Here is a 19353-nt window from a genome sequence, read left to right as displayed (position 1 = left end):
CCATAATTTCATAACAATTATACAATTCTAACAATCTAAACAATTCTAACCTAAACCTAACAATTCAAACAATCTAAACTATCATAACATCATAAAATCAATAAACCTCTATAATTGCAATTTAACCAAACAAAACTAACAAATCAATCACAAAATAGCAATGCAATAGAATTCAAAAAACTTACTTGATTTTGTGCTTGAAATTGGCTTGGAATGATTTATGCTTTGTGAAATTCACATCTATGGAAGCAAAAAACGTAACAATGGAGTTTTGGAAACTCCTATGCTGTTCTGTTCATATAACAGAAAGCAACGACAGTTAACTGCCGCTAGAGCCAGGGGTTGTTAACTGTCGGCGCTTAGGATAACGGTTGTTAATTGCCGCTGGGGTAAAAGCGTCATTTACTTGTGACAATAGGTAGTTTTCTATGTCAGAAAAGCAATTTTCAAGCTGTTAAATAGACTAGTCCGACCCAATTCGCTTTGGTTCGATGAGCCAACTCATATAAATGGATTGGAGTGGGTCGGTCCAGTTGATTGACGAGCACCAAAATTGAGACCAACCCAATTTGTAGTGAGGTGCGCGGCTCAATGGATCAACCCGACCCGTATTTCAATTTTTTCTTTCAAAAAAGTAGATGCAATGACCAATAATACATATCACATATTTTTTTAATAGAAACACATTACATAAATTATTATTCATCGAATAAATCACATGACTTCATAAACTTAGTTAAAGTTATATAAAAGATCTATTAAATCAACATTCATAAGGGATAAATAGCACAAAAACATCAATGCAAAAAAGATTTATCACAACTCACAAAGTGAACCTCAAAGACAACAAAATTCAGCCATACATAATCAAATAATTCAATCTTACATAAAACTATTTTATAAACTAATTTTTTTAGTAAGTTTTAATGGCCGACCGAAAAGCCCAATGGTTCAACTCAGACTGAACCGTGTAACATATAGGCTTGTTGGATTGGCCCAAAAAATAAGGTTGTTTTATTAATTCGGCTCTTCACCCAGCACAAAACACTCGCATCCTGCAACCTTGTCCAAAATACTCCTGTGCTAGTTAACTAACGCAAGTATAAAATTATGCTAATTTAAAATTTCGTTTGTTTTACACATAAGTGATTTTAAATCACGCCGCGTGAATTAACACACGCCAGTACTTTGGGGCAATATCAAACTTTCCTGACATGAAACAACTACTCCATAAAACTTCAGTGACATGTTGCATTTGGAAACCAATCATGTACCATAATACTTCCTTAATGTGAACCCTTTACTTTTTTCAGATTTCTTAATAAAAGTTGTCAGTGTAATTAATGTATCTGTTTTGTGTATTAATATTATCAAATTGATTTTTGTTTGTATGTGTATTAAATTTGACTATTCACATTTCAAGACAAGTTAGTAATATTAATTAGGGATATGTTTAGGAAAAAGGTAATAAATGCATCTAATAATTTGAAAAGAAATTTACATTTATGGACAAAAATAAAATCAAATACTCCCTCCGTCCCAAATTGTATGCCACTTTAGAAAAAATATTTGTCCCAAATTGTACGTCACTTTAGAATACCAATGAAACATTAATGTTACTTTTCCTATTATATCCTTAACTATTTATTACTCTCTCTTCTTTCAATTCCTTCATTTATCTTTCTCATATCATTTATTGAGGACAATTTTGTAAAACAACTCATAATATCTCTTTCCCACACAATATTAATTACATTTCTTAATATGTGTGAAATGCCCAAAACGTCATACAATTTGGGACGGAGGGAGTAAGTTCTTAGATATATGGATGGAGGGACTAATTGAAGAAAAAATATTATCAGCCGACATTAAATTTATAAAAGGTTAAGACATTACCGATCCATGTTTTGTCGTTAAACAATTAGTCAAATGTTAATTGGTTTCATCCAAAATTAAGTGTAAAAAATTTGATGATGATGAAAGAGACTTGAGTCCATTACCCGACTAAAATCCATTTCGCTTTCTTCATGTGCTCTAGATCTACAATTACCTCCTACACATTCCAATGAATAAATTATGGTACTCCGTTTCAAAATATAACAAATTTTATTTTTTAAGTTCATTCAATTAATGATGTATGTGGTTTATAATATGGACCACATACATATACATCATTAATTGAATGAACCTAAAAAGTAAAATTTACTTATATTTTAAAACGGACGGAGTAATTATTATGATAACATGAACCTGACACATAGAATATCATTCCTTGAGTCTCAGAATTTTCTCTCAAGTGTTGATAAAGGCAAGGGATATTGATATTCCCCCAAAATATTAGCGTGAGTTAACTCACGTATATGTAAAACAAATAAAATTTTAAATCAACGTAATTTTATATTTGTGTTAGTTAACTAGTGCAGTGGTATTTTGGATAAGGTTGTAGGGCACGACTGTTAGACCCAGCACAAATCTATGGTGGGTCTAACCCATTTTGAGAGTTCTACCTGTGATATATTAATATTCAATATAAGAAATGAAAATAAATGATTACATATTATATCAATTTCTTAAAAATATGGTATGGTATAGATCATATGGAATAAACAATCATTTGTTGTTCACAATGATTATCATTTTTTCTAAAAAAAAATGGAAAATTTGTTGCCATTGTGGTTTGCTAGTTGCCATTGTCTCAAATCTTGCTTGCCGTGGTTAACAAACATTCCCCAATTTAACCTTTCATTACTCAATTGTTGTTGATGACCATTTATCCTCGCAATTAGTTAACAAAATATTATAATCTATATTTTTTTGTTGATCAAGATATATTATCTTTTTTTTTTAGTTGTACAATGTATTTTATCTAATCATGTTCTTTTTGGTCCTCTTATATTTATTGTCTCATGATCATTATATATAATTATTTACTTATTGTTAGTGTCTCATTATCATTATATATATAGTTTTTTATTGTGTTCATAATATCTCACAAGATACTCTTAATTGTCGTAATAAGGATGAAAACCAAGTTGTTTGTCTTTGCGTGCTTCTATACACTATGCATATTTCTTGTGGCAATTATGCCTTTCAATGGTAAACATTGTATATATACAAAATAGTTTTCATATATGTGCAATCGTTTTATTCTTTTATATTATATTTAATAAGAAGTGTTTTATATTTGCAGCTGCTGAAACAAAAAAATCAAATATAAATATTGAGGTACATGGATATGAAAATTGGCTAAGCAGAGGTACAATATTGCAAGGCGGCGATAGAAACACAAACGAGTTTGGTTGTAGAAATTTTTTCTTTTGTTTATATCAAATAAAAAACATTTATTTTTAGTTTGAGAAATAGAAAAATCAAATACTAACCATTATTGTGCATATTGGTCAGACTTAGGTGCAATCTGGAATGGCAACAAAGGAGAAAACAATGACGGATGTGGTGATGGAATAGAGGGTCATTGTGGAAAAGGGTATATCGATGTAACATGGCAGAAGGACCATACTTGGGGTAGAGGGTGGTGGGCTAGTGGTGGAAAAGGGGGTGGCGGTGGAAAGGGTGGTAAAGGTGGAAAAGGGGGTGGTGGTGGATACAAAATACCCATTCCCGGTGGTGGAAAAGGAGACGGTGGAAAAGTGGGAGATAATTGAAAGTTATAGAACTTTTCGATGGTGGAAAGGCGACTAGTTTTGAAAATGTTATTAAATATTGGGTTAAATATTTTTACGGTGGTAAAAATGGGGGTGACAGTTAGGGACACCAGTCAAGTGTGGGGAAACCCTCCATAAAAAACTAGACACATATACTTGTATAATGTATTCAAGCCCACGTGTGTGTGTGTGTGATGTATCATGCTGCACAATATCTAAGCTATAATAAATGTAAAATAAAGAATGAACCCCATAGTTTTAGTATGAATCAAGTATAAGAATAATAAATCACTAATTATTATTTTCGTTGATTTTATGTGTATATATGTGCTTCAGTACTTATTGTGATGTTTTAGTATGTATTAGGTCAATAATATGTGTGTGCATGTTCATATTTGGTTACATCTTTCTATTGTCCATTTTTCTGAATCTATTGTCCTCTTTTCACTAATTATTTTATAATAGTTATCTTGATATATTAGTAATATTGTGATTAATTTCATTTTTTGTAATAGTTATCTTGATATATTAGTAATATTGCGATCAATTCTATAATATGTGTACTTGCTATGAATTGATGATTGTACTTCACTCTCTCTCCAACAAGTCGGCCCTAATTTTTTCTCTCTAGATTTTCTCTTCCAATTTCTTCATTGAGGGGTGGTTTTGAGTCGATTCTTGACCTAAAATCACCCCTCTTCATCTTTTTCTCTATATTTCAATCTAAATAAGTTATTTTCACATGGATCTAAGTTTTTTCTTTGTGATTTATCATCTAAGTGTGGTGGTTTGTTGTTCGTCGTCTTGTGCGGCGTTGTTTGATTTTCCGTTTTTTTGCGGTGTTCATTTGATTCATATTGAAAGATTAATTTTTCAATCAAAGAGTTGGGCGTGAACATTGCAGATCCGGAGGCCATTAACATTGCAGCGAAGAAACGAGAAGTCCTTCTCTAGTTTGGAGAAGTATATTGGAGGCAGCTAAAAATCTTATAGAAGGTTTTAGTTACCATATTAGTGACGGAAATTATTCATTTTGGTTTTCTGATTGGACTAAGATGGGGAGATTGTGTCACAAGGTTGATTTTGTCAATATCTCAGATACTCATCTAACGCTTAGGGATGTTGGTTCAAATGGTTGTTGGAATTGGAATGCTTTAATGACCAATGTACCTTCTAATATTGTTCAACTTGTTGACCAACACCCTCCTCCTGTTACTTATAGTGAAGAGAAACAAGATATGTGGATATGGAATGACTCTAAGACAAGGGTTTATACCTGTAAATCTGGCTATGATTGGTTGTTAGCTCGCAATAGAACTTGGAACATGAAAAATGATTGGAATTCGGTTTGGAGAATTAAGGCGCCTGCAAAAATCCAACACTTTGTTTGACTCTGCCTCCATGATGCAGTTCTTGTCAACAAGGTGCAATCTCACGGATAATGCTCTATGTGGTAGTTGTCTTCTAACTAATGAAGATGCATTACATTGCTTAAGGGATTGTCACTTTGCGCGAGAGATATGTAAAACTATTTCTATAAGGTATACTCGACACTTCTTCTCAATATCGATGACTAAAGATTGGATTAAGGAGGGTCTTCAATCTCAACCTCCTCAAGTCTTTCTGTATGCCTTGTGGTGGTGGGTGTGGAGTTGGAGAAATCATAGGATCCTAGGTGACAATCAATGAAGAAGTATGATGTGCTTTGGTACATTCATACGTTGCGTGAGGATATAAATCATTATCTGCTTGGCAAAGGAACAAATGCAAATTAAAATAGAACATTTACTAGCAAATTAGTCTGTAAATTATATCACTTATTTGTTTTTTTTTTTTTTTTTTTGAAGAAATCTAATTACTTATTTGTTAGTATAGATGAATGTATATTTAAAAATGTAAATATACATGAATATAAGGATCATGCTCACCAACGATGGGTGTTATAGCGTCATTTCCTATCCATCCAACTGATAATAAGGAAGGGAAACATTAACTCAGCACTTCGTTTGATCGATGTTTGCAAAGATGGATAAAAAGATTTGGCAAGATATTGCAAAAGTTATATCAGCTAGTACAATAGGTTTCAATTACAAACACCAAATAAGAATACCTTAAAGAAATGAATTTAGACAGATTTATTATTTGGAATTGATAGAATGAGAAAAGTTGATTACACTTGGTGTAAGATACACTATTATATAACGATCTTAACAAAGCTAACTAATCTTAAGCAACATGCAATTAATCCTAACCAACTTGCAACTACAATAACAAACTCCAAGTGACTCTAATCAAAGTGATACATCCATACGACACATGCATACAACAAATCATGACATCTATGAATGCCTTAGAATGGAAAAATTATCTGACCAATAACACTAGGAACTCATAATAATTATAGTTCATATCAATCCAATCATCCATTGAAACGCGAATATCTCCTTCATGATAATCACAAACCCAAGCAAGTGAATCTTCAGGCGGGATTAAGGGTGTTCTAACACTTGAGTTTCAATTATTTGTTCAATATTATAGTTTTTTTTTTTATGTCTTTATCTAATTTTTATCATAATATGTTCTGTTTCTTATAATGAACTAATGTACTCAAAATTTTAATTAATGTGATCTTCATTTGATTCTAATATAATAAAAAAAACTGAACAGAAACTATAAGCATGCATACTTGATCTTTACTTCCCCTTGCTTGTATGTGACTTAGAGGTGTCAAAGTTAAGAGGGTGATGGCATTTCAATGAGCATGTGCTCAGGTAGTGTTCATTTGTCCAATCTGAACACATGTGCATTGTTGGGAGAAAGATTTTATTTAAAATTTTCTTCTTGTTTGCAGCAAAATTTGGGTTGCCATATTTGCATTAGTGTGTGCGGAATTCGATGATTTGTCAGGTTGGATTTTCAAAAACATCGTATTTTTGCGTCTTGACTTGAATAATAGTTAAGAGTAGTTGAATCATATTGGCTTGATGTCATTTATTTGTGCTTGTTCTATGATCTACATATATGTTGCTTGCATCTATTAAGTTGAGTTTGTGACTTGCATTCTTATTTTAAATAGGTTATGTATGCATCTAGCTCCCTGAACAAACGAATTGCCTTGATATTCTTAAAGTCTAATCACTAATGAAGATGGAAGAGATGCCTTGATATATCAATATGTGTAAGATCAGTGAACTGATTGCTGCAATTATTGTGCAGATATTCATCTAACAATATTTAACTTTGAATTAGAGAATTCAATTGCTCATCAGTCATCACTGATGCAGTTTTTCTATAGATTTTCAGTTAGCAATATTTGAATTTGAATTGAGAATATCTCTCTGAATCAGTGCTGACTTTAATTTGTGATCAGCCAAGTTATTGTTGTAACCTGTATATAATTGAGAATATCACATGCTTCCTCTTTGTTTCCAATTTGGCCTATGCTTCTGCCAAAAATGGACTCACAAAAACAAGAAACGAAGTAATCATTGCTCATCATGGAGCTGTTGCAGCCGATGACCATCGATTCTCAAAGATCGGGATGGCTGCTATCCATGAAGGGGGACATGCAGTTGATGCAGTTGTGGCTGCTGCTCTTTGTTTGGGGGTTGTCAGTTCAGCTTCAAGTGGTATTGGTGGTGGTGCCTTTATGCTTCTTAGGTTAGCTAATTGTGTAGCAAAGGCTTTTGATATGAGAGAAACTGCTCCTCTTCTTGCTTCCAAGGTACCTGTCAATCATCGACTATAATTATTCCTTTGCATATAGTTTCCAGGATTTTAAATAGAGGCTGTGGACAAGAGCGATCGTGTCATGATATCTGATGTAGCCTCAATCGCGGTTGTGCCAACCGCGTTGACAAATCAAAACACTTTATGTTGTAGTCCAAATTGCACACGTTCCGACATTTGTTTGGTAAAACCATGTGGTATAGAGAAATGAAAAGGACATGTAGAGGAAACTAGCAAGAAAAGTCTAGTAAATGGATGATATAATTGACATTTGGTTAGGAATTTTTCTTTTTAATTGTGATAGAGAGAATACGAAATCTAACCACAGAGAACAAAGTTCTAAAATTACTCAGAACAATGTTTTAACATTTTTTAGAATCTTCAGAAATGTTGAATCTCCTTTGCAACATTTTCAAAACCTTACATTATGTATTCTCTAATATTTATATACCAATGGAAATGAAAACAGGAAACACAAGAAGTAAAAAGACCCTTATTTCTCTTCATTTCAAACCTCAAAAATTTCTCTTCTCATTAATTTTACAGAAAAATTTAACGCTATAGTCAATGAATTTGTTGAAATCACTCTTCTATGCAATATAATACATCCATTTTTTCCAGGAATTTGTTGAAATTTACAGCCAATTTGCGTCAGCCTATAATGCGACGCTAAATAAATTTCCAGAAATTTTGTCACAAGAGTATAAAATAAAATAAAAGCTAGAAATAAATGTTTATAGTTGGACGTAGGCTTTAATGTAGTTTCACCATATAAACAAACATAGACTTTAGACCCTAAAAGAGTATTACTTTTCCCACCCTATATCTTTCCTCACGCGCCCTATTTCTTTCCCATAATACCCCTAGTCCGGATTATATAATCTGAATCCATTCCCGAATATTAATTCCGGATTTATTCGTGTATTTTGGCACTTGATCCACCCTGATGGATGATGATGTCAGTTATGAATATATTGTTCCGGATTATATAATCCGAAAAACTTAGATAGCTTCCGGATTATATAATCTGAAACGTGTAAATCACCTCGTTGAAAGTCAACAAAAGGGGGGTGAACGATGATGCCGAATTATATAATCCGGAATGTGCTAAACATGTCCGGATTATATAATCCGGACTGCATCAATACAGAGGCAGAAGCCCTCTGTTTTTGCGCATTTTGCTTGGTTCCAAATAGACATATCATGCCGGTGACATGTTCTAACAGTAAATCGAACTTCTAAACATCAAAATCATCAACACAACATAATTTTTGAACAAAACATTAATCAAATATAATTAAAAATTATCCAAGTGTTACATAATTCAAAAGCATTCAAAATGTTCAAACATAAACATACAATACAATACTATCAGCCCCTAATAACTACACCCGTACCATCGCCACCTCTACCACCTCTGGCACCCACAGTAGCTCCCCAACGACGGTAAACTTTCTCATCATGCACCTCTCTCAACGCATCCTCCAGATGCTGCCATTCCTCAGTCCCTTTTGGCACCAGACCAATTCTCATCACAGCATAGATGTGGTCTCTGATGCGGCTCATCCTTCCGCTAAGTTGTAAGTACGCAAGGTCTCCTTCCTCCTGAGCAGCTCGCGCATCAAGGATCTCACACTCCGGTGGCCTCGGAACCGGTATCGGCATGTCGGGAAGAATCATGCGTGGATGAGACACCTGGTAAGACCACTCGATGTATCCTGCTTCTGCCTCCACACCATGAACTGCAATCTCTCCCAACTCCTGAGCTAGTATCCTGGAGCCAACCAAGGCCGGTGCCCAGCAATCTGTTCTCTCACCATCGTGCAGCCATGATAGGTCTGGTGTCATCATCATGCATTGCTTCTATCTTCTTTCCGTTGCTGATGCATTTTAATTTTCCACGCCACTGCAAATAATTAAAATTAATAAAGTGAGTTTAAACTCATGGTAAGACAGAGAGAGAATGTTGAAAGTGAAACTGTAAAAATGGAGGGGGGGGGGGGGGGGGGGGAGTTCCTTTTATACTTCGCAATTGTCCGGATTCTATATTCTGAAATACGTATAGATAATCCGGATTATATAATCTGAAGGGCATGTTGGTAATTTGCATAGGGCGCGCGAGAAGGCCATAGGGTGGAAAAAGTAATACTCGTAAAATATAGGGTGGTAAAACGGGCCTAATCATCGGGTCGGCCCGTTTAGCCTGCTATTTTTTACGGGCTGGGTTAAACTTTTGAACTCGCTTTATATAGTTGGCTTGCTCCGCTTAACTCGTTGAAAAAACAGGGCGGGGCGGGCCAGACCACTTAACTCGTTGTTCTTTTTTTTTTTTATTTAGAATTATTTTATCATTTTTGATTTATTTTGATGGCAAATTCTATGGTACACCCAATATATTTGAGTGTACCGGTACACTCATTCTTTAAATTAATGGTTAAATGAGTTGTTTTTTGAGGAAAAAATATTATTTTTTATCATTTATATTTATAATAACTAAATCTTATTTACCAAAAACGTCAACGCAATAAAATTTAATTTTTCAGAATTTTTATTACTCATAATAGAGAATTTTGAGTATTTTTTTACCATAAAATGTAAAAAAATTAGTATGATTTTTATAAAAAATGAAATGATGTTCTTTCATATAAAATGATATTTTCCAAAATATACATGTCAACAAACACCTATTTTCTTCATAAAAAATGATAGTTAATTTATAAAAATTGTAAGCGAGAGTACTGGTACACCGTAATTTACGGGTGTACCATAGAAGTCCCCTATTTTGATTGTTGGATTTATTTTAGGATTTGTTTTATGTTACAATTTTTTTAATTATCTTGTTTTTACAATAAATTTATTTGATGTCTATTCTTTTATATTTTTTTGTGATAAAAGCAACTTAGTTTTTTTGTTACAATTAAGTTGTAAAAAAATGCATTAAAAAAAGTTGTAGTTTTTTCCTCTAATTTTTTTTTTGTTTGACAGACCGGTCCGCCAACTCGTATGTCCACCACTAAACTGGGCTGGGTGAATTTTAGACTCGACCGCCTAATTTGAATCGTCTCGTCTCATCCCGTTTTGATCAGACTTATGCGGGACGAGCCTAAACGGGACGGGACCGTCCACTTTGTTAATGACCAATTATCCTCGCAATTACTTAACAAAATATTATATTCTATATTTTTTTTTATCAAAGAATCAAGATATATTATCTTTTTTTTTTGCTGTACAATGTACTCTATCTAATAATGTTCTTTTTGGTCCTCTTATATTTAGTGTCTCATGATCATTATATATTATTTGTTGCTTATAGTTAGTGTCTCATGATCATTATATATATATAGATTTTGATTGTGTTCATCATATCTCATAAGATACTCTTAATTTGTCGTAATAAGCATGAAAACCAAGTTGTTTGTCTCTGCGTGCTTCTATGCACTACTTCTCATATTTCTTGTGGCAATTATGCTTTCCGAAGGTAAACAATGTATATATATATATAAAATAGTTTTCATATATGCACAATGCTTTTATTCTTTTATATCTAGAGAAATACTACTAGTAACACTTACTTTCAACACTCATTTTAGCACTCATTATTTTATTTGATGAAATTAATGTATGTCCCATAATTTTGTGTATGTTCAATTTCCAAAGTGTAGACCCACAATGATTTAAACCAATAAAAAAAATAAGTGTATTAGAGAGAGTGTTCAAAAGATAGTGTTGATAGCATTACTCTTATACTCCCTCCGTTTTTAAATATAAGCAAAATTCACTTTTTAAGTTCATTCATTTAATGATGTATGTGGTTCATATGAAACGGAAGGAGTATCTAACTAGAAGTCTTTTATATTTGTAGCTGGTGAAACAAAAAAAATCAAAGATAAATATTGGGGTACATGAATATGCAAACTGGCTAGGTAAAGGCACACTATTGCAAGAAGGTGATAGAAACACAAATGAGTGTGGTGGTGGAAATATTTTCTTTTGTTTATATCTATCTAGCGGAAAGACAGGTAACGCCAACGTTTGAAAATTATGAACGGTATTTTTTGAATGAAATTTTGATTTATATTAAAACTAAAAATATAAATGTTTGTTACTTTCAAGTAATAACAAACCAAACTAACTATGATTATTTAGTTAAATGACACCAACAATATATAAAAAAAAGATAATCTATTTTTTTTTAATGACACCAACAACAATCTTTATTTATTATAGAAAAAGTTGTTTAAGGGTATAATTGGGATAATGAAAAGTGAGTATAATTTTATTTATCTAGTTTGTTAAACTTTTTAAATGATAAAGGAAAAAAACCAGATACATACAGATATTCATAACATGTTTGTCACATTTTTTAACATCTAATTTATTGTTATATATTTGTTATGTGTGTTATTTGTATTGAAAGTTGAGGGTATTTTTAAAAAGAAAAAAGTCAGTTCAAAAGTGTTGAAAGTTGTAGTTTTCTTTATATATATATATATATATATATATATATATATATATATATATTTATTTTCAGTTTGGGAAATAGAAAAATCAAATACTAACTATTGTTGTGCATACTGGTCTTGCTTAGGTGCAATTTTGAAGGGCAACGAAGGGAAAAGCAATGACGGTTGTGGTGATGGAATAGAGATTCATTGTAGAAAAGGGTATGTCGATGGAACAATATGGGATAAGGATATTAGTATTACTAAGGGCACAGGATGGCAGACTACCGGTCGAAAAGGGGGCGGCAGTGGAAAAGGTGGAAAAGGGGGAGGTGGTGGATACAGAATACCCATTCCCGGAGTAGGAAAAGGAGGTGGTGGAAAATGAGGCGGAGATGAAAAGTTATAGAACTTTTCGATGGGTGGAAAGGAGACCAATAATGGAAAAAGGGTGGTGGTGGAAATGGTATAAAATATTTTTACAGTAGTAGAAATGGGGGTAGTTAGGGACACCAGTCAAGTGTACGGAAAGTCTCCATGGAAAATTAGACTAGTATATTCGTAGTATCAGTATGTGTTTGTGTGTGATTGATGTATCCATGCCACACTATATTAATGTTGTTATAAATGTAAAGTAAATCACTAGTTATTATATTAGTTAATTATTGTGATGTTTTCGTGTGTATTAGGTCAATAATAAGTGTTTGCATATTTATATTTAATTACTTCTTTCAGTTGTCCTATTTTTTGGTACAATTTATTGTTCTATTTAACTATTTATTTTATAATAGTTATTTTGATATATTATTAGTAAGGTAGTTAAAACCGAACTGGACCGACATGTTCAATAGATTGGACCAGAAACCGGACCTATATCCAGTATGATCAGTACTAAAAACTGTCAAGTATAAGAACCGGTCAACAATAGGGAAAAAATCAAAAAACCGATGGTTTAGTCGTTTCTATGGGTTGGATCGCATTTTAATTTTTAAGAAAAAATAAGAAAAGAAATCAATGTCCTTTGACATGAGCGAAGGTACCTAGATTTCATCTTCATTCTTCTAAGTTTGAAGATAGTAGAGAAATAAAAATAGAAAGTAGAAACATTCTTATTTCTCTCTTATTCTTTGATCTTTTGCTAGTAGAAATTGGATTAAATTTCAAAGGTGAGGAATGAAGATACAGAATACAGTACATCGTATAGGTGAGATTGGAGATAATGTAGTGGCACACACTATTATGAGATTAGGGCTGTGTATTACCAATATAAAAGTTTTGGGCTTGGAGAATATTTGACCCGATAGTCATATACTTATGTTTTCCAACATGGGCTTTGAAGTATAGTTTCCTATTCTGAAAATTGCTCATCTCCCCATCATATTTGCTCATTCCCTCCTTAAACTGTCTAAAATAACCCCAACATAAGTTATGGATACCATCAACGTGATTTAAGTCACGTTGAGCCAACGCGAGTTAAGTGCAGTTTGATGTCTATCTAACGTGAGTTAACTCACGTTTCATAATGGACATGTATTTCATTTTTTCCAACATAGAAGTAACGTGAGGCCTCTTTCTCAATTGTTATACATAACAGAAGTGCATTCTCATTGGTCAATGTATTGCCCTTTTTGTTCATGTGGCGCCACAACAAGAAACCATATGACACATGTACACGAAGGAATAACGTAATTGGAGGAAACAATAGGAGATGACGTGATTAACTTGTAGTAGGGGACATTGGGTTGAGAAAGGGAGCTATATAAGCTAACGCAAAAGAAGAAAATTTGAGTTGTATGAATTGATCTTAGAATTTAATTGACAACTAGCCATAGTTGTTACATCTGAACTAATGATTCTATTTAACTATACATATTAAGCTAGAGATAGAAAATTTGTGAGTTATGACTTAGGGATTAACGAACTAATGTATGCTTCTGCGGTTACGAATCGACTTAAGAGATTAAGAGATTATAACTTAGGAAAGGGTTTTGAGTCAAGAGATTTATCAAAACTATTAGGTTAAATCATCGTAAAGCTAGGTGAACATTGAGAGAGAAGATGAGAAAATTATTCACAATGCACACTTGAGGATTCGAAGGCTTGATCATCTGTTTTTAATCTAATTTTCAAACCAATTTAATTACTGTGTTATAAGTTTTATGCAACCAATCCAACTACTTAGGGCGACCCCCCAATTTAACATATTTTTTAAGTCAACGAAATTGTTGAGTACAAATTAACAATGGTCCTCGGGGAATTAACAAACTCCAGATCCTAATGCTCCTTCAGACGTGCCACGATGGACCTGTATCGTGGCACGATTTTTCTAGTAGCTAAAGCTTCCAAAATCTTCTCAAAATTGTGCAAAACTTGCCCATTTCATAGCCATATGACCTCTTAACACTTTTGACAACTATCAGCTTGTTTCATCATGCAATTCATGAAAAAGACGTTCTAACTTACTAAAAAAGGAATAAAAACAAACTAAAAACATGAGTATGACCTAATATCGTCACAACCTAAAACCTGCATCATTCCTAGTTCTCAAGGAATCTACTTATAAATTAGAAAATAACAGTAATATAATATCTTACCAACCAATGGTATTATCAAAAATTCACTCCTGATCGGTGTAATTATGTATTGTATGCCTTGCTCGATCCTCCTTATCCACAACTCCTGGCACAAATTTGAAAAGAGTTCTCACATTCGACATGCAGGTCTACCATATTATGATAGGTTTGAAACATTTCTAAACTGTCAATCAAAATCATTGTCAAGTACACCCTTTTAAGGACTTTTTGGGTTATAATGGGGCTTAAGTAGGTAACTTGGGATATTTTTGGGAAAGTAGTGTTAAACAAACAATGGAGTTAAGCTCATTCTACTTTGCTGTCAGTGAGAAAAATAATCAATACCAAATCCCCCCTCCCCCCCAATTATCAAGAGACATTTTCCATCTCTTAGGTTCTCTAGTACCCCTACCCCAAACATTGAATGTTGGTAGTTCCAACAGGAATCCCAAACTTAAACATTACACACAACCTAAAAAGCTTAACTCCAAAAAAAAATTAGGGTCATTCACACTTAAGGTCTTCTAGTTCTAGGTTTGTAATGTGGTTAGTCACCGAACAATGAGGTATAATCCTAAAGGCTCAATTTTGCTTTACAAAAGATAAATATAAACATAAAATTCAAGGTGGGCTAAAAGAGTCTTTAGGTAAAAAAGCATTTTACCTTAGTGTGTACAAAACAAGACCAATCAACAAAATAGAGAAACATCGAAAGTTTTAGAAATGATAGGTGCATGAAACACTCATATATGTAAAATTGAAAAAATAAAATTTGGCTATGGACCTTACAAGTTAAATTTTCTGGGATTTGTGGCTTCCTAACTTCCAATTGCCGTACACTTCATGTTGAAGTTCCATGCGGCATCACCCCTCTTTTGAAATATCATTGGTATAAGCATCTGTTATGAGACTGATAGATTTCCAAAAAAACAAGCAAATTCTTTAATAATAAACAAAGTTGTGCAGTACATAACAGGAATACAATAGAACATAACACTGACACGGTCACACAATGTCTAACATACGACTCAAAATAAAAAAAAGAACATCCAAATAACAAATATTAGAAATATGATGGGTTGCCTCCCATCAAGCGCTTTATTTTTTGTCATTAAGCTTGACGTCTTAACCATTTTTAGGGTGGCATGTATGACATAAAGAACGCATCATCCTTCTTCTTCCTGTTGTTTGGTAGAAATTCCATGAACTTCATGCAAATCAACAAATGCTTCCATGCTCTAACTGCTAAACCTTTGTCATTTGAGCTTTCCCACCATAGAGAGGAATATGTATCCCTTTGCACTTGAATGGTTTCCCTTAACCCCATTGAATGAGACTTCAGGTAGAGACCAACACTCCTTACTTGCGGATTTTCTTCCACCACAATAGCATGACACTCGGTCTTTATCTCAACAAACTTCTTCTCATGTTCATTTACTTTCTCAACAAAACCACCACACTGAACTTCAGTTTTATCAAATGAAACTCGATTTAACCTCAAGAATTCATCTAAAATATTTTAAAGTTGAGAGTTGTAATCGATGTAGATCACCTCTTTCTTCCCTTCACAATATCCATTATGATGATTTTCCCCATAAAAACCTATTATGTATCACCTAGATGGATCATGTCTATCATTGCTAGAAAACTTGTATATATTTTTTAGTAGCAAAGAATGATATAATAGACATGAAGAGCATAAATCATACTTTTTTCTTCAATATATAAATACAAAAAATGTAACTGACATGAATCCTAAATAATAACAAAATTGTCAAGTCGAAATGATTCAACCGTCCCCAACAACGGCGCAAAAAACTTGATAGGTATAGTTTTTTTTACAAAGAGAAACTTCTTACAAATATCAAGAATATCTCTATTCTTCCTTCAAATCGGAATACTACTGTTGTCATTTTTTGACAAAAAAGCCCCTTATCGGATTTGAACCGATGACTTACGCCTTACCATGGCGTTACTCTACCACTGAGTTAAAGGGGCTCCATTTGAGTCAATTCCCGAATAAGGAACCATCCAATATGGATATGAGTTTAGTACATCTATTTGTTACTGCATATACTCAAATTATATATAAATTATATATTAAATTATATATATAGAATAGATCTTTTTTTTTTACATAGCAACTTTTTAACGAACAATAAATTGGATTTACCTAGTAAGTATAGTTAAAAAAAGGATTTTTTGATATTGGATTTGAAAAATATCAATGGAATGGATTTTTTCAAAACCGATTCGAATTGAAATCATCTTCATCATAACACAAAATTCATTTCATTGATACATGTACCCACTAATTCAATCTTCTTAACACTGAATGAAAGTGAAAGAAATGAGGTGTTAATGCCGTGCCTGTTCCAGAAAATCAATCATTCCCTGAAAGGATTCTCTCTTTCTTTTGTTTTCTTTCACATTCTTTTTTTAAGAGTAGATTATTTTTTTTTTTATAGTTTTATAGATTGGTGATTGGAATGAACAATTTCGAAATCTAAATTTTAAGGAATTCTAAAAGATCCTTCTGATCGAATCATATCATTATATTGACAATTTCAAAAAACTGTTCATACTATGTATGAACATAGTAGAATTGAGGTCGGGCAAGTATGCCCCCATCGTCTAGTGGTTTAGGACATCTCTCTTTCAAGGAGGCAACGGGGATTCGACTTCCCCTGGGGGTAGGGTACTACAAAAGGAAATTGATCAAGGATTATCAATAAAGACTAAAATTGATTCTTCCTGGGTCGATGCCGTTAATGGGGACGGACTGTAAATTCGTTGGCAATATGTCTACGCTGGTTCAAATCCAGCTCGGCCCAAAAATTTACTGATCCACCATGCAATGATATAACCCATTTGGTGTTCTCTGAAAATCACCAATGGGCTCCCATACAGAAGAATAAAATCTCGAGTGCTATTTATTGAAAAATTCCTATCGGGATTTTAAAATATAAAGTCTTAGGAAAGCATTCAAGTAAAAAAAGAGTCTTTTTTGTTTCCTTGATTCATTGATTTTTCAATCAAGTTAGCAATAAGGAACGGATTGCGAATAATCCGTGTCGATCTCGCTAAAGTGCAGACCCATAAAAATATCAATATATAAGTCTGCCTCTTTCAGTTACAGTACAGGGGTTCGAATCTAAAATAGAAAAACAAAGGGTTTGAATGAAATAGTAAGAATATGTATGCTATACAACTTTTTCCCTGGGATTGTAGTTCAATTGGTCAGAGCACCGCCCTGTCAAGGCGGAAGCTGCGGGTTCGAGTCCCGTCAGTCCCGATGGATACAGATCCAAAAAATATCAATTGATTTCGTATGTGAAAGGAAATAAAAAAGAAAAAAAAAATCTCATTTCTTTTCTAACAGGGATTCCTTTTTTCTTTTTTAGTTTAAGGTAAAGGTTGAAAGAAAAAGGAAATTTTCATTGCATCAGAAAGTAATTTTTTTTTTTTTTTGGTATGGATAAAAGATCTTCCTATGTTATACTATTTAATTCTCGACGATGAATTGATTTGATTTGACAAGTGTACCTAATCTATCGAAGTAATAATAAAATTTGCATCCACGAGGACCGTTGTTAATTTCTACTCAACAATTTTGTTAACTTAAAGGATATGTTAAATTGGGTGGTTGCACTAGGCAGTTGGATCGGTTGCATTAAACTTATTACACGGTAATTAAATTGGTTTGAAAATTAGATTAAAACAGATGAACAAACTTTCGAATCCTCTGTTGCGCACTGTGAATAATTTGCTCCTCTTCTCTCTCAATGTTCACCTAACTTTACGACGGATTAACCTAATAGTTTTGATCAATCTTTTGACTCAAAACTATTTCCTAAGTTATAACCTCTTAAGTCCATTCCTAATTGCGGAAGCAATCTTTAGTTTGTTAATCCCTAAGTCATAACTCACAATTTTCTATCTCTATCTTAATATGTAAAGTTAAACAGAATCATTAGTTTAGATTTAACAGCTATGACTAGTAGTCAATTAAAGTCTAAGATCAATTCATACAACTGAAAAGGTAGAGCTAGTAGTCATACACAATTATATGAAAATCATTAAACACAAACAATTTTAAATAAAGATTAGATGTGGAAGAGAGTTCTTAACAAATTATATGTTCATTGATTGCAACATATTCATCTCATTGCTTAGTGAATCTAAAAGCTAAGCTACTCATAACCAAAACAATTAATAACATAGAAATAATAGAACATACATAAATCAGAACCAACTATGAGTTGGTGTGAGATCCAATGTTTGTTCCTCGGTTCCTGGGTGCCGTCTATACTCTGAAATCGTCTAAAAATCAAACCCTTCTGTAACAGCCTCCAACGTACCATGTTGCAGGTACTTTAAGAATGGGATGTATGCTGTTAAGAAGGGATAATCTGAGTAAATCCAACGACACTTCTAATAAAAGTAGAACAAATTGTGCAGAGAAATTGTCTAGTTATGCAGGCACTTGTTTCGGTGTTGCTAGTACCGCAATGGATTCGACGTCAATTCTGTTCTAACAAATGTTGACGTAGAAGATAGTTTTTCTTCCCAAGGAAATGACATTTTGGATAATAACGTACAAGATGCAACTGCGTCACTTCCTTTGGTGACATCTACTGATATGTCCCAAGGATTTTTGTTTCATGATAACCAATTTAACCATAAGACGCAAATGCCACAATTTAATCAAAATTTTGCACTGTTTTATTAGTCCCGAGACAAAGAAATGAATGAAGAAATTAGTTTGTTATTATAATAATTTTAGTGTAGTTTTTAGTCTCTTTTATATTATTATAAAATAAACTACCATTTATATCTTCATCAATTTAGTTTCTTTTTTTTTTTTTTTTTTGCATTGTGATTGTTTGTGTGACTCCACCGTTCTTCTGACGATAGCAAACTAGATATTGGGTGCATGGAAGATCC

At 33.0% G+C, this 19353-nt stretch overlaps 2 protein-coding genes and 2 non-coding genes across 6 annotated transcripts; 3 read left to right on the top strand and 1 right to left on the bottom strand.

Moving 5' to 3' along the window:
• The first annotated feature begins 2888 nt into the window (after positions 1-2888).
• Positions 2889-3973, top strand: LOC11421281 (glycine-rich cell wall structural protein). 2 transcript variants are annotated; one of them, XM_024783939.2, is made up of 3 exons: positions 2889-3096; positions 3191-3256; positions 3403-3973. In XM_024783939.2, the coding sequence occupies exons 1-3, from the start codon at positions 3021-3023 to the stop codon at positions 3660-3662; spliced, it is 402 nt and encodes a 133-aa protein (XP_024639707.1). In that variant the 5' UTR covers positions 2889-3020; the 3' UTR covers positions 3663-3973. The 2 variants fall into 2 exon arrangements, with proteins under 2 accessions (XP_024639707.1, XP_013454270.1); XM_013598816.3 differs by having other exon boundaries at positions 2937-3096; positions 3191-3298.
• Positions 3974-10735: 6762 nt separating this feature from the next.
• On the top strand, positions 10736-12558 carry LOC11424080 (eggshell protein 1). Of its 2 annotated transcripts, XM_024783964.2 has the most exons (3): positions 10764-10869; positions 11254-11410; positions 11980-12558. In XM_024783964.2, exons 1-3 carry the CDS (start codon positions 10825-10827, stop codon positions 12219-12221), a joined length of 444 nt encoding a protein of 147 aa, XP_024639732.1. In that variant the 5' UTR covers positions 10764-10824; the 3' UTR covers positions 12222-12558. The 2 variants fall into 2 exon arrangements, with proteins under 2 accessions (XP_003616778.2, XP_024639732.1); XM_003616730.4 differs by lacking the exon at positions 11254-11410 and having other exon boundaries at positions 10736-10869.
• Positions 12559-16332: 3774 nt separating this feature from the next.
• Positions 16333-16404, bottom strand: TRNAT-GGU (transfer RNA threonine (anticodon GGU)). Its single transcript has one exon. It is a non-coding gene; the product is annotated as a tRNA-Thr (tRNA).
• Positions 16405-17627: 1223 nt separating this feature from the next.
• TRNAD-GUC (transfer RNA aspartic acid (anticodon GUC)) lies at positions 17628-17701 on the top strand. The gene has a single exon. It is a non-coding gene; the product is annotated as a tRNA-Asp (tRNA).
• Positions 17702-19353: the final 1652 nt, after the last annotated feature.

This window comes from Medicago truncatula, chromosome 5 (assembly GCF_003473485.1).
Source record: "Medicago truncatula cultivar Jemalong A17 chromosome 5, MtrunA17r5.0-ANR, whole genome shotgun sequence".
In the NCBI taxonomy this organism is placed as follows: Eukaryota; Viridiplantae; Streptophyta; class Magnoliopsida; order Fabales; family Fabaceae; genus Medicago; species Medicago truncatula.
The sequence above is the reverse complement of the archived record's forward strand: the minus strand, read 5'-3'. Positions and strand labels throughout refer to the sequence as shown.

Excerpts from the sequence above, each read along its gene's own strand:
- LOC11421281 (XM_013598816.3), top strand. The coding sequence starts at position 3,021 with ATGAAAACCAAGTTGTTTGTCTTTGCGTGCTTCTATACACTATGCATA. Across the intron at positions 3,097-3,190 it reads GGCAATTATGCCTTTCAATG|CTGCTGAAACAAAAAAATCA; the intron begins GTAAACATTGTA and ends TTATATTTGCAG. Across the intron at positions 3,299-3,402 it reads TAGAAACACAAACGAGTTTG|ACTTAGGTGCAATCTGGAAT; the intron begins GTTGTAGAAATT and ends CATATTGGTCAG.
- LOC11424080 (XM_024783964.2), top strand. The coding sequence starts at position 10,825 with ATGCACTACTTCTCATATTTCTTGTGGCAATTATGCTTTCCGAAG. Across the intron at positions 10,870-11,253 it reads GGCAATTATGCTTTCCGAAG|CTGGTGAAACAAAAAAAATC; the intron begins GTAAACAATGTA and ends TTATATTTGTAG. Across the intron at positions 11,411-11,979 it reads TCTATCTAGCGGAAAGACAG|GTGCAATTTTGAAGGGCAAC; the intron begins GTAACGCCAACG and ends GGTCTTGCTTAG.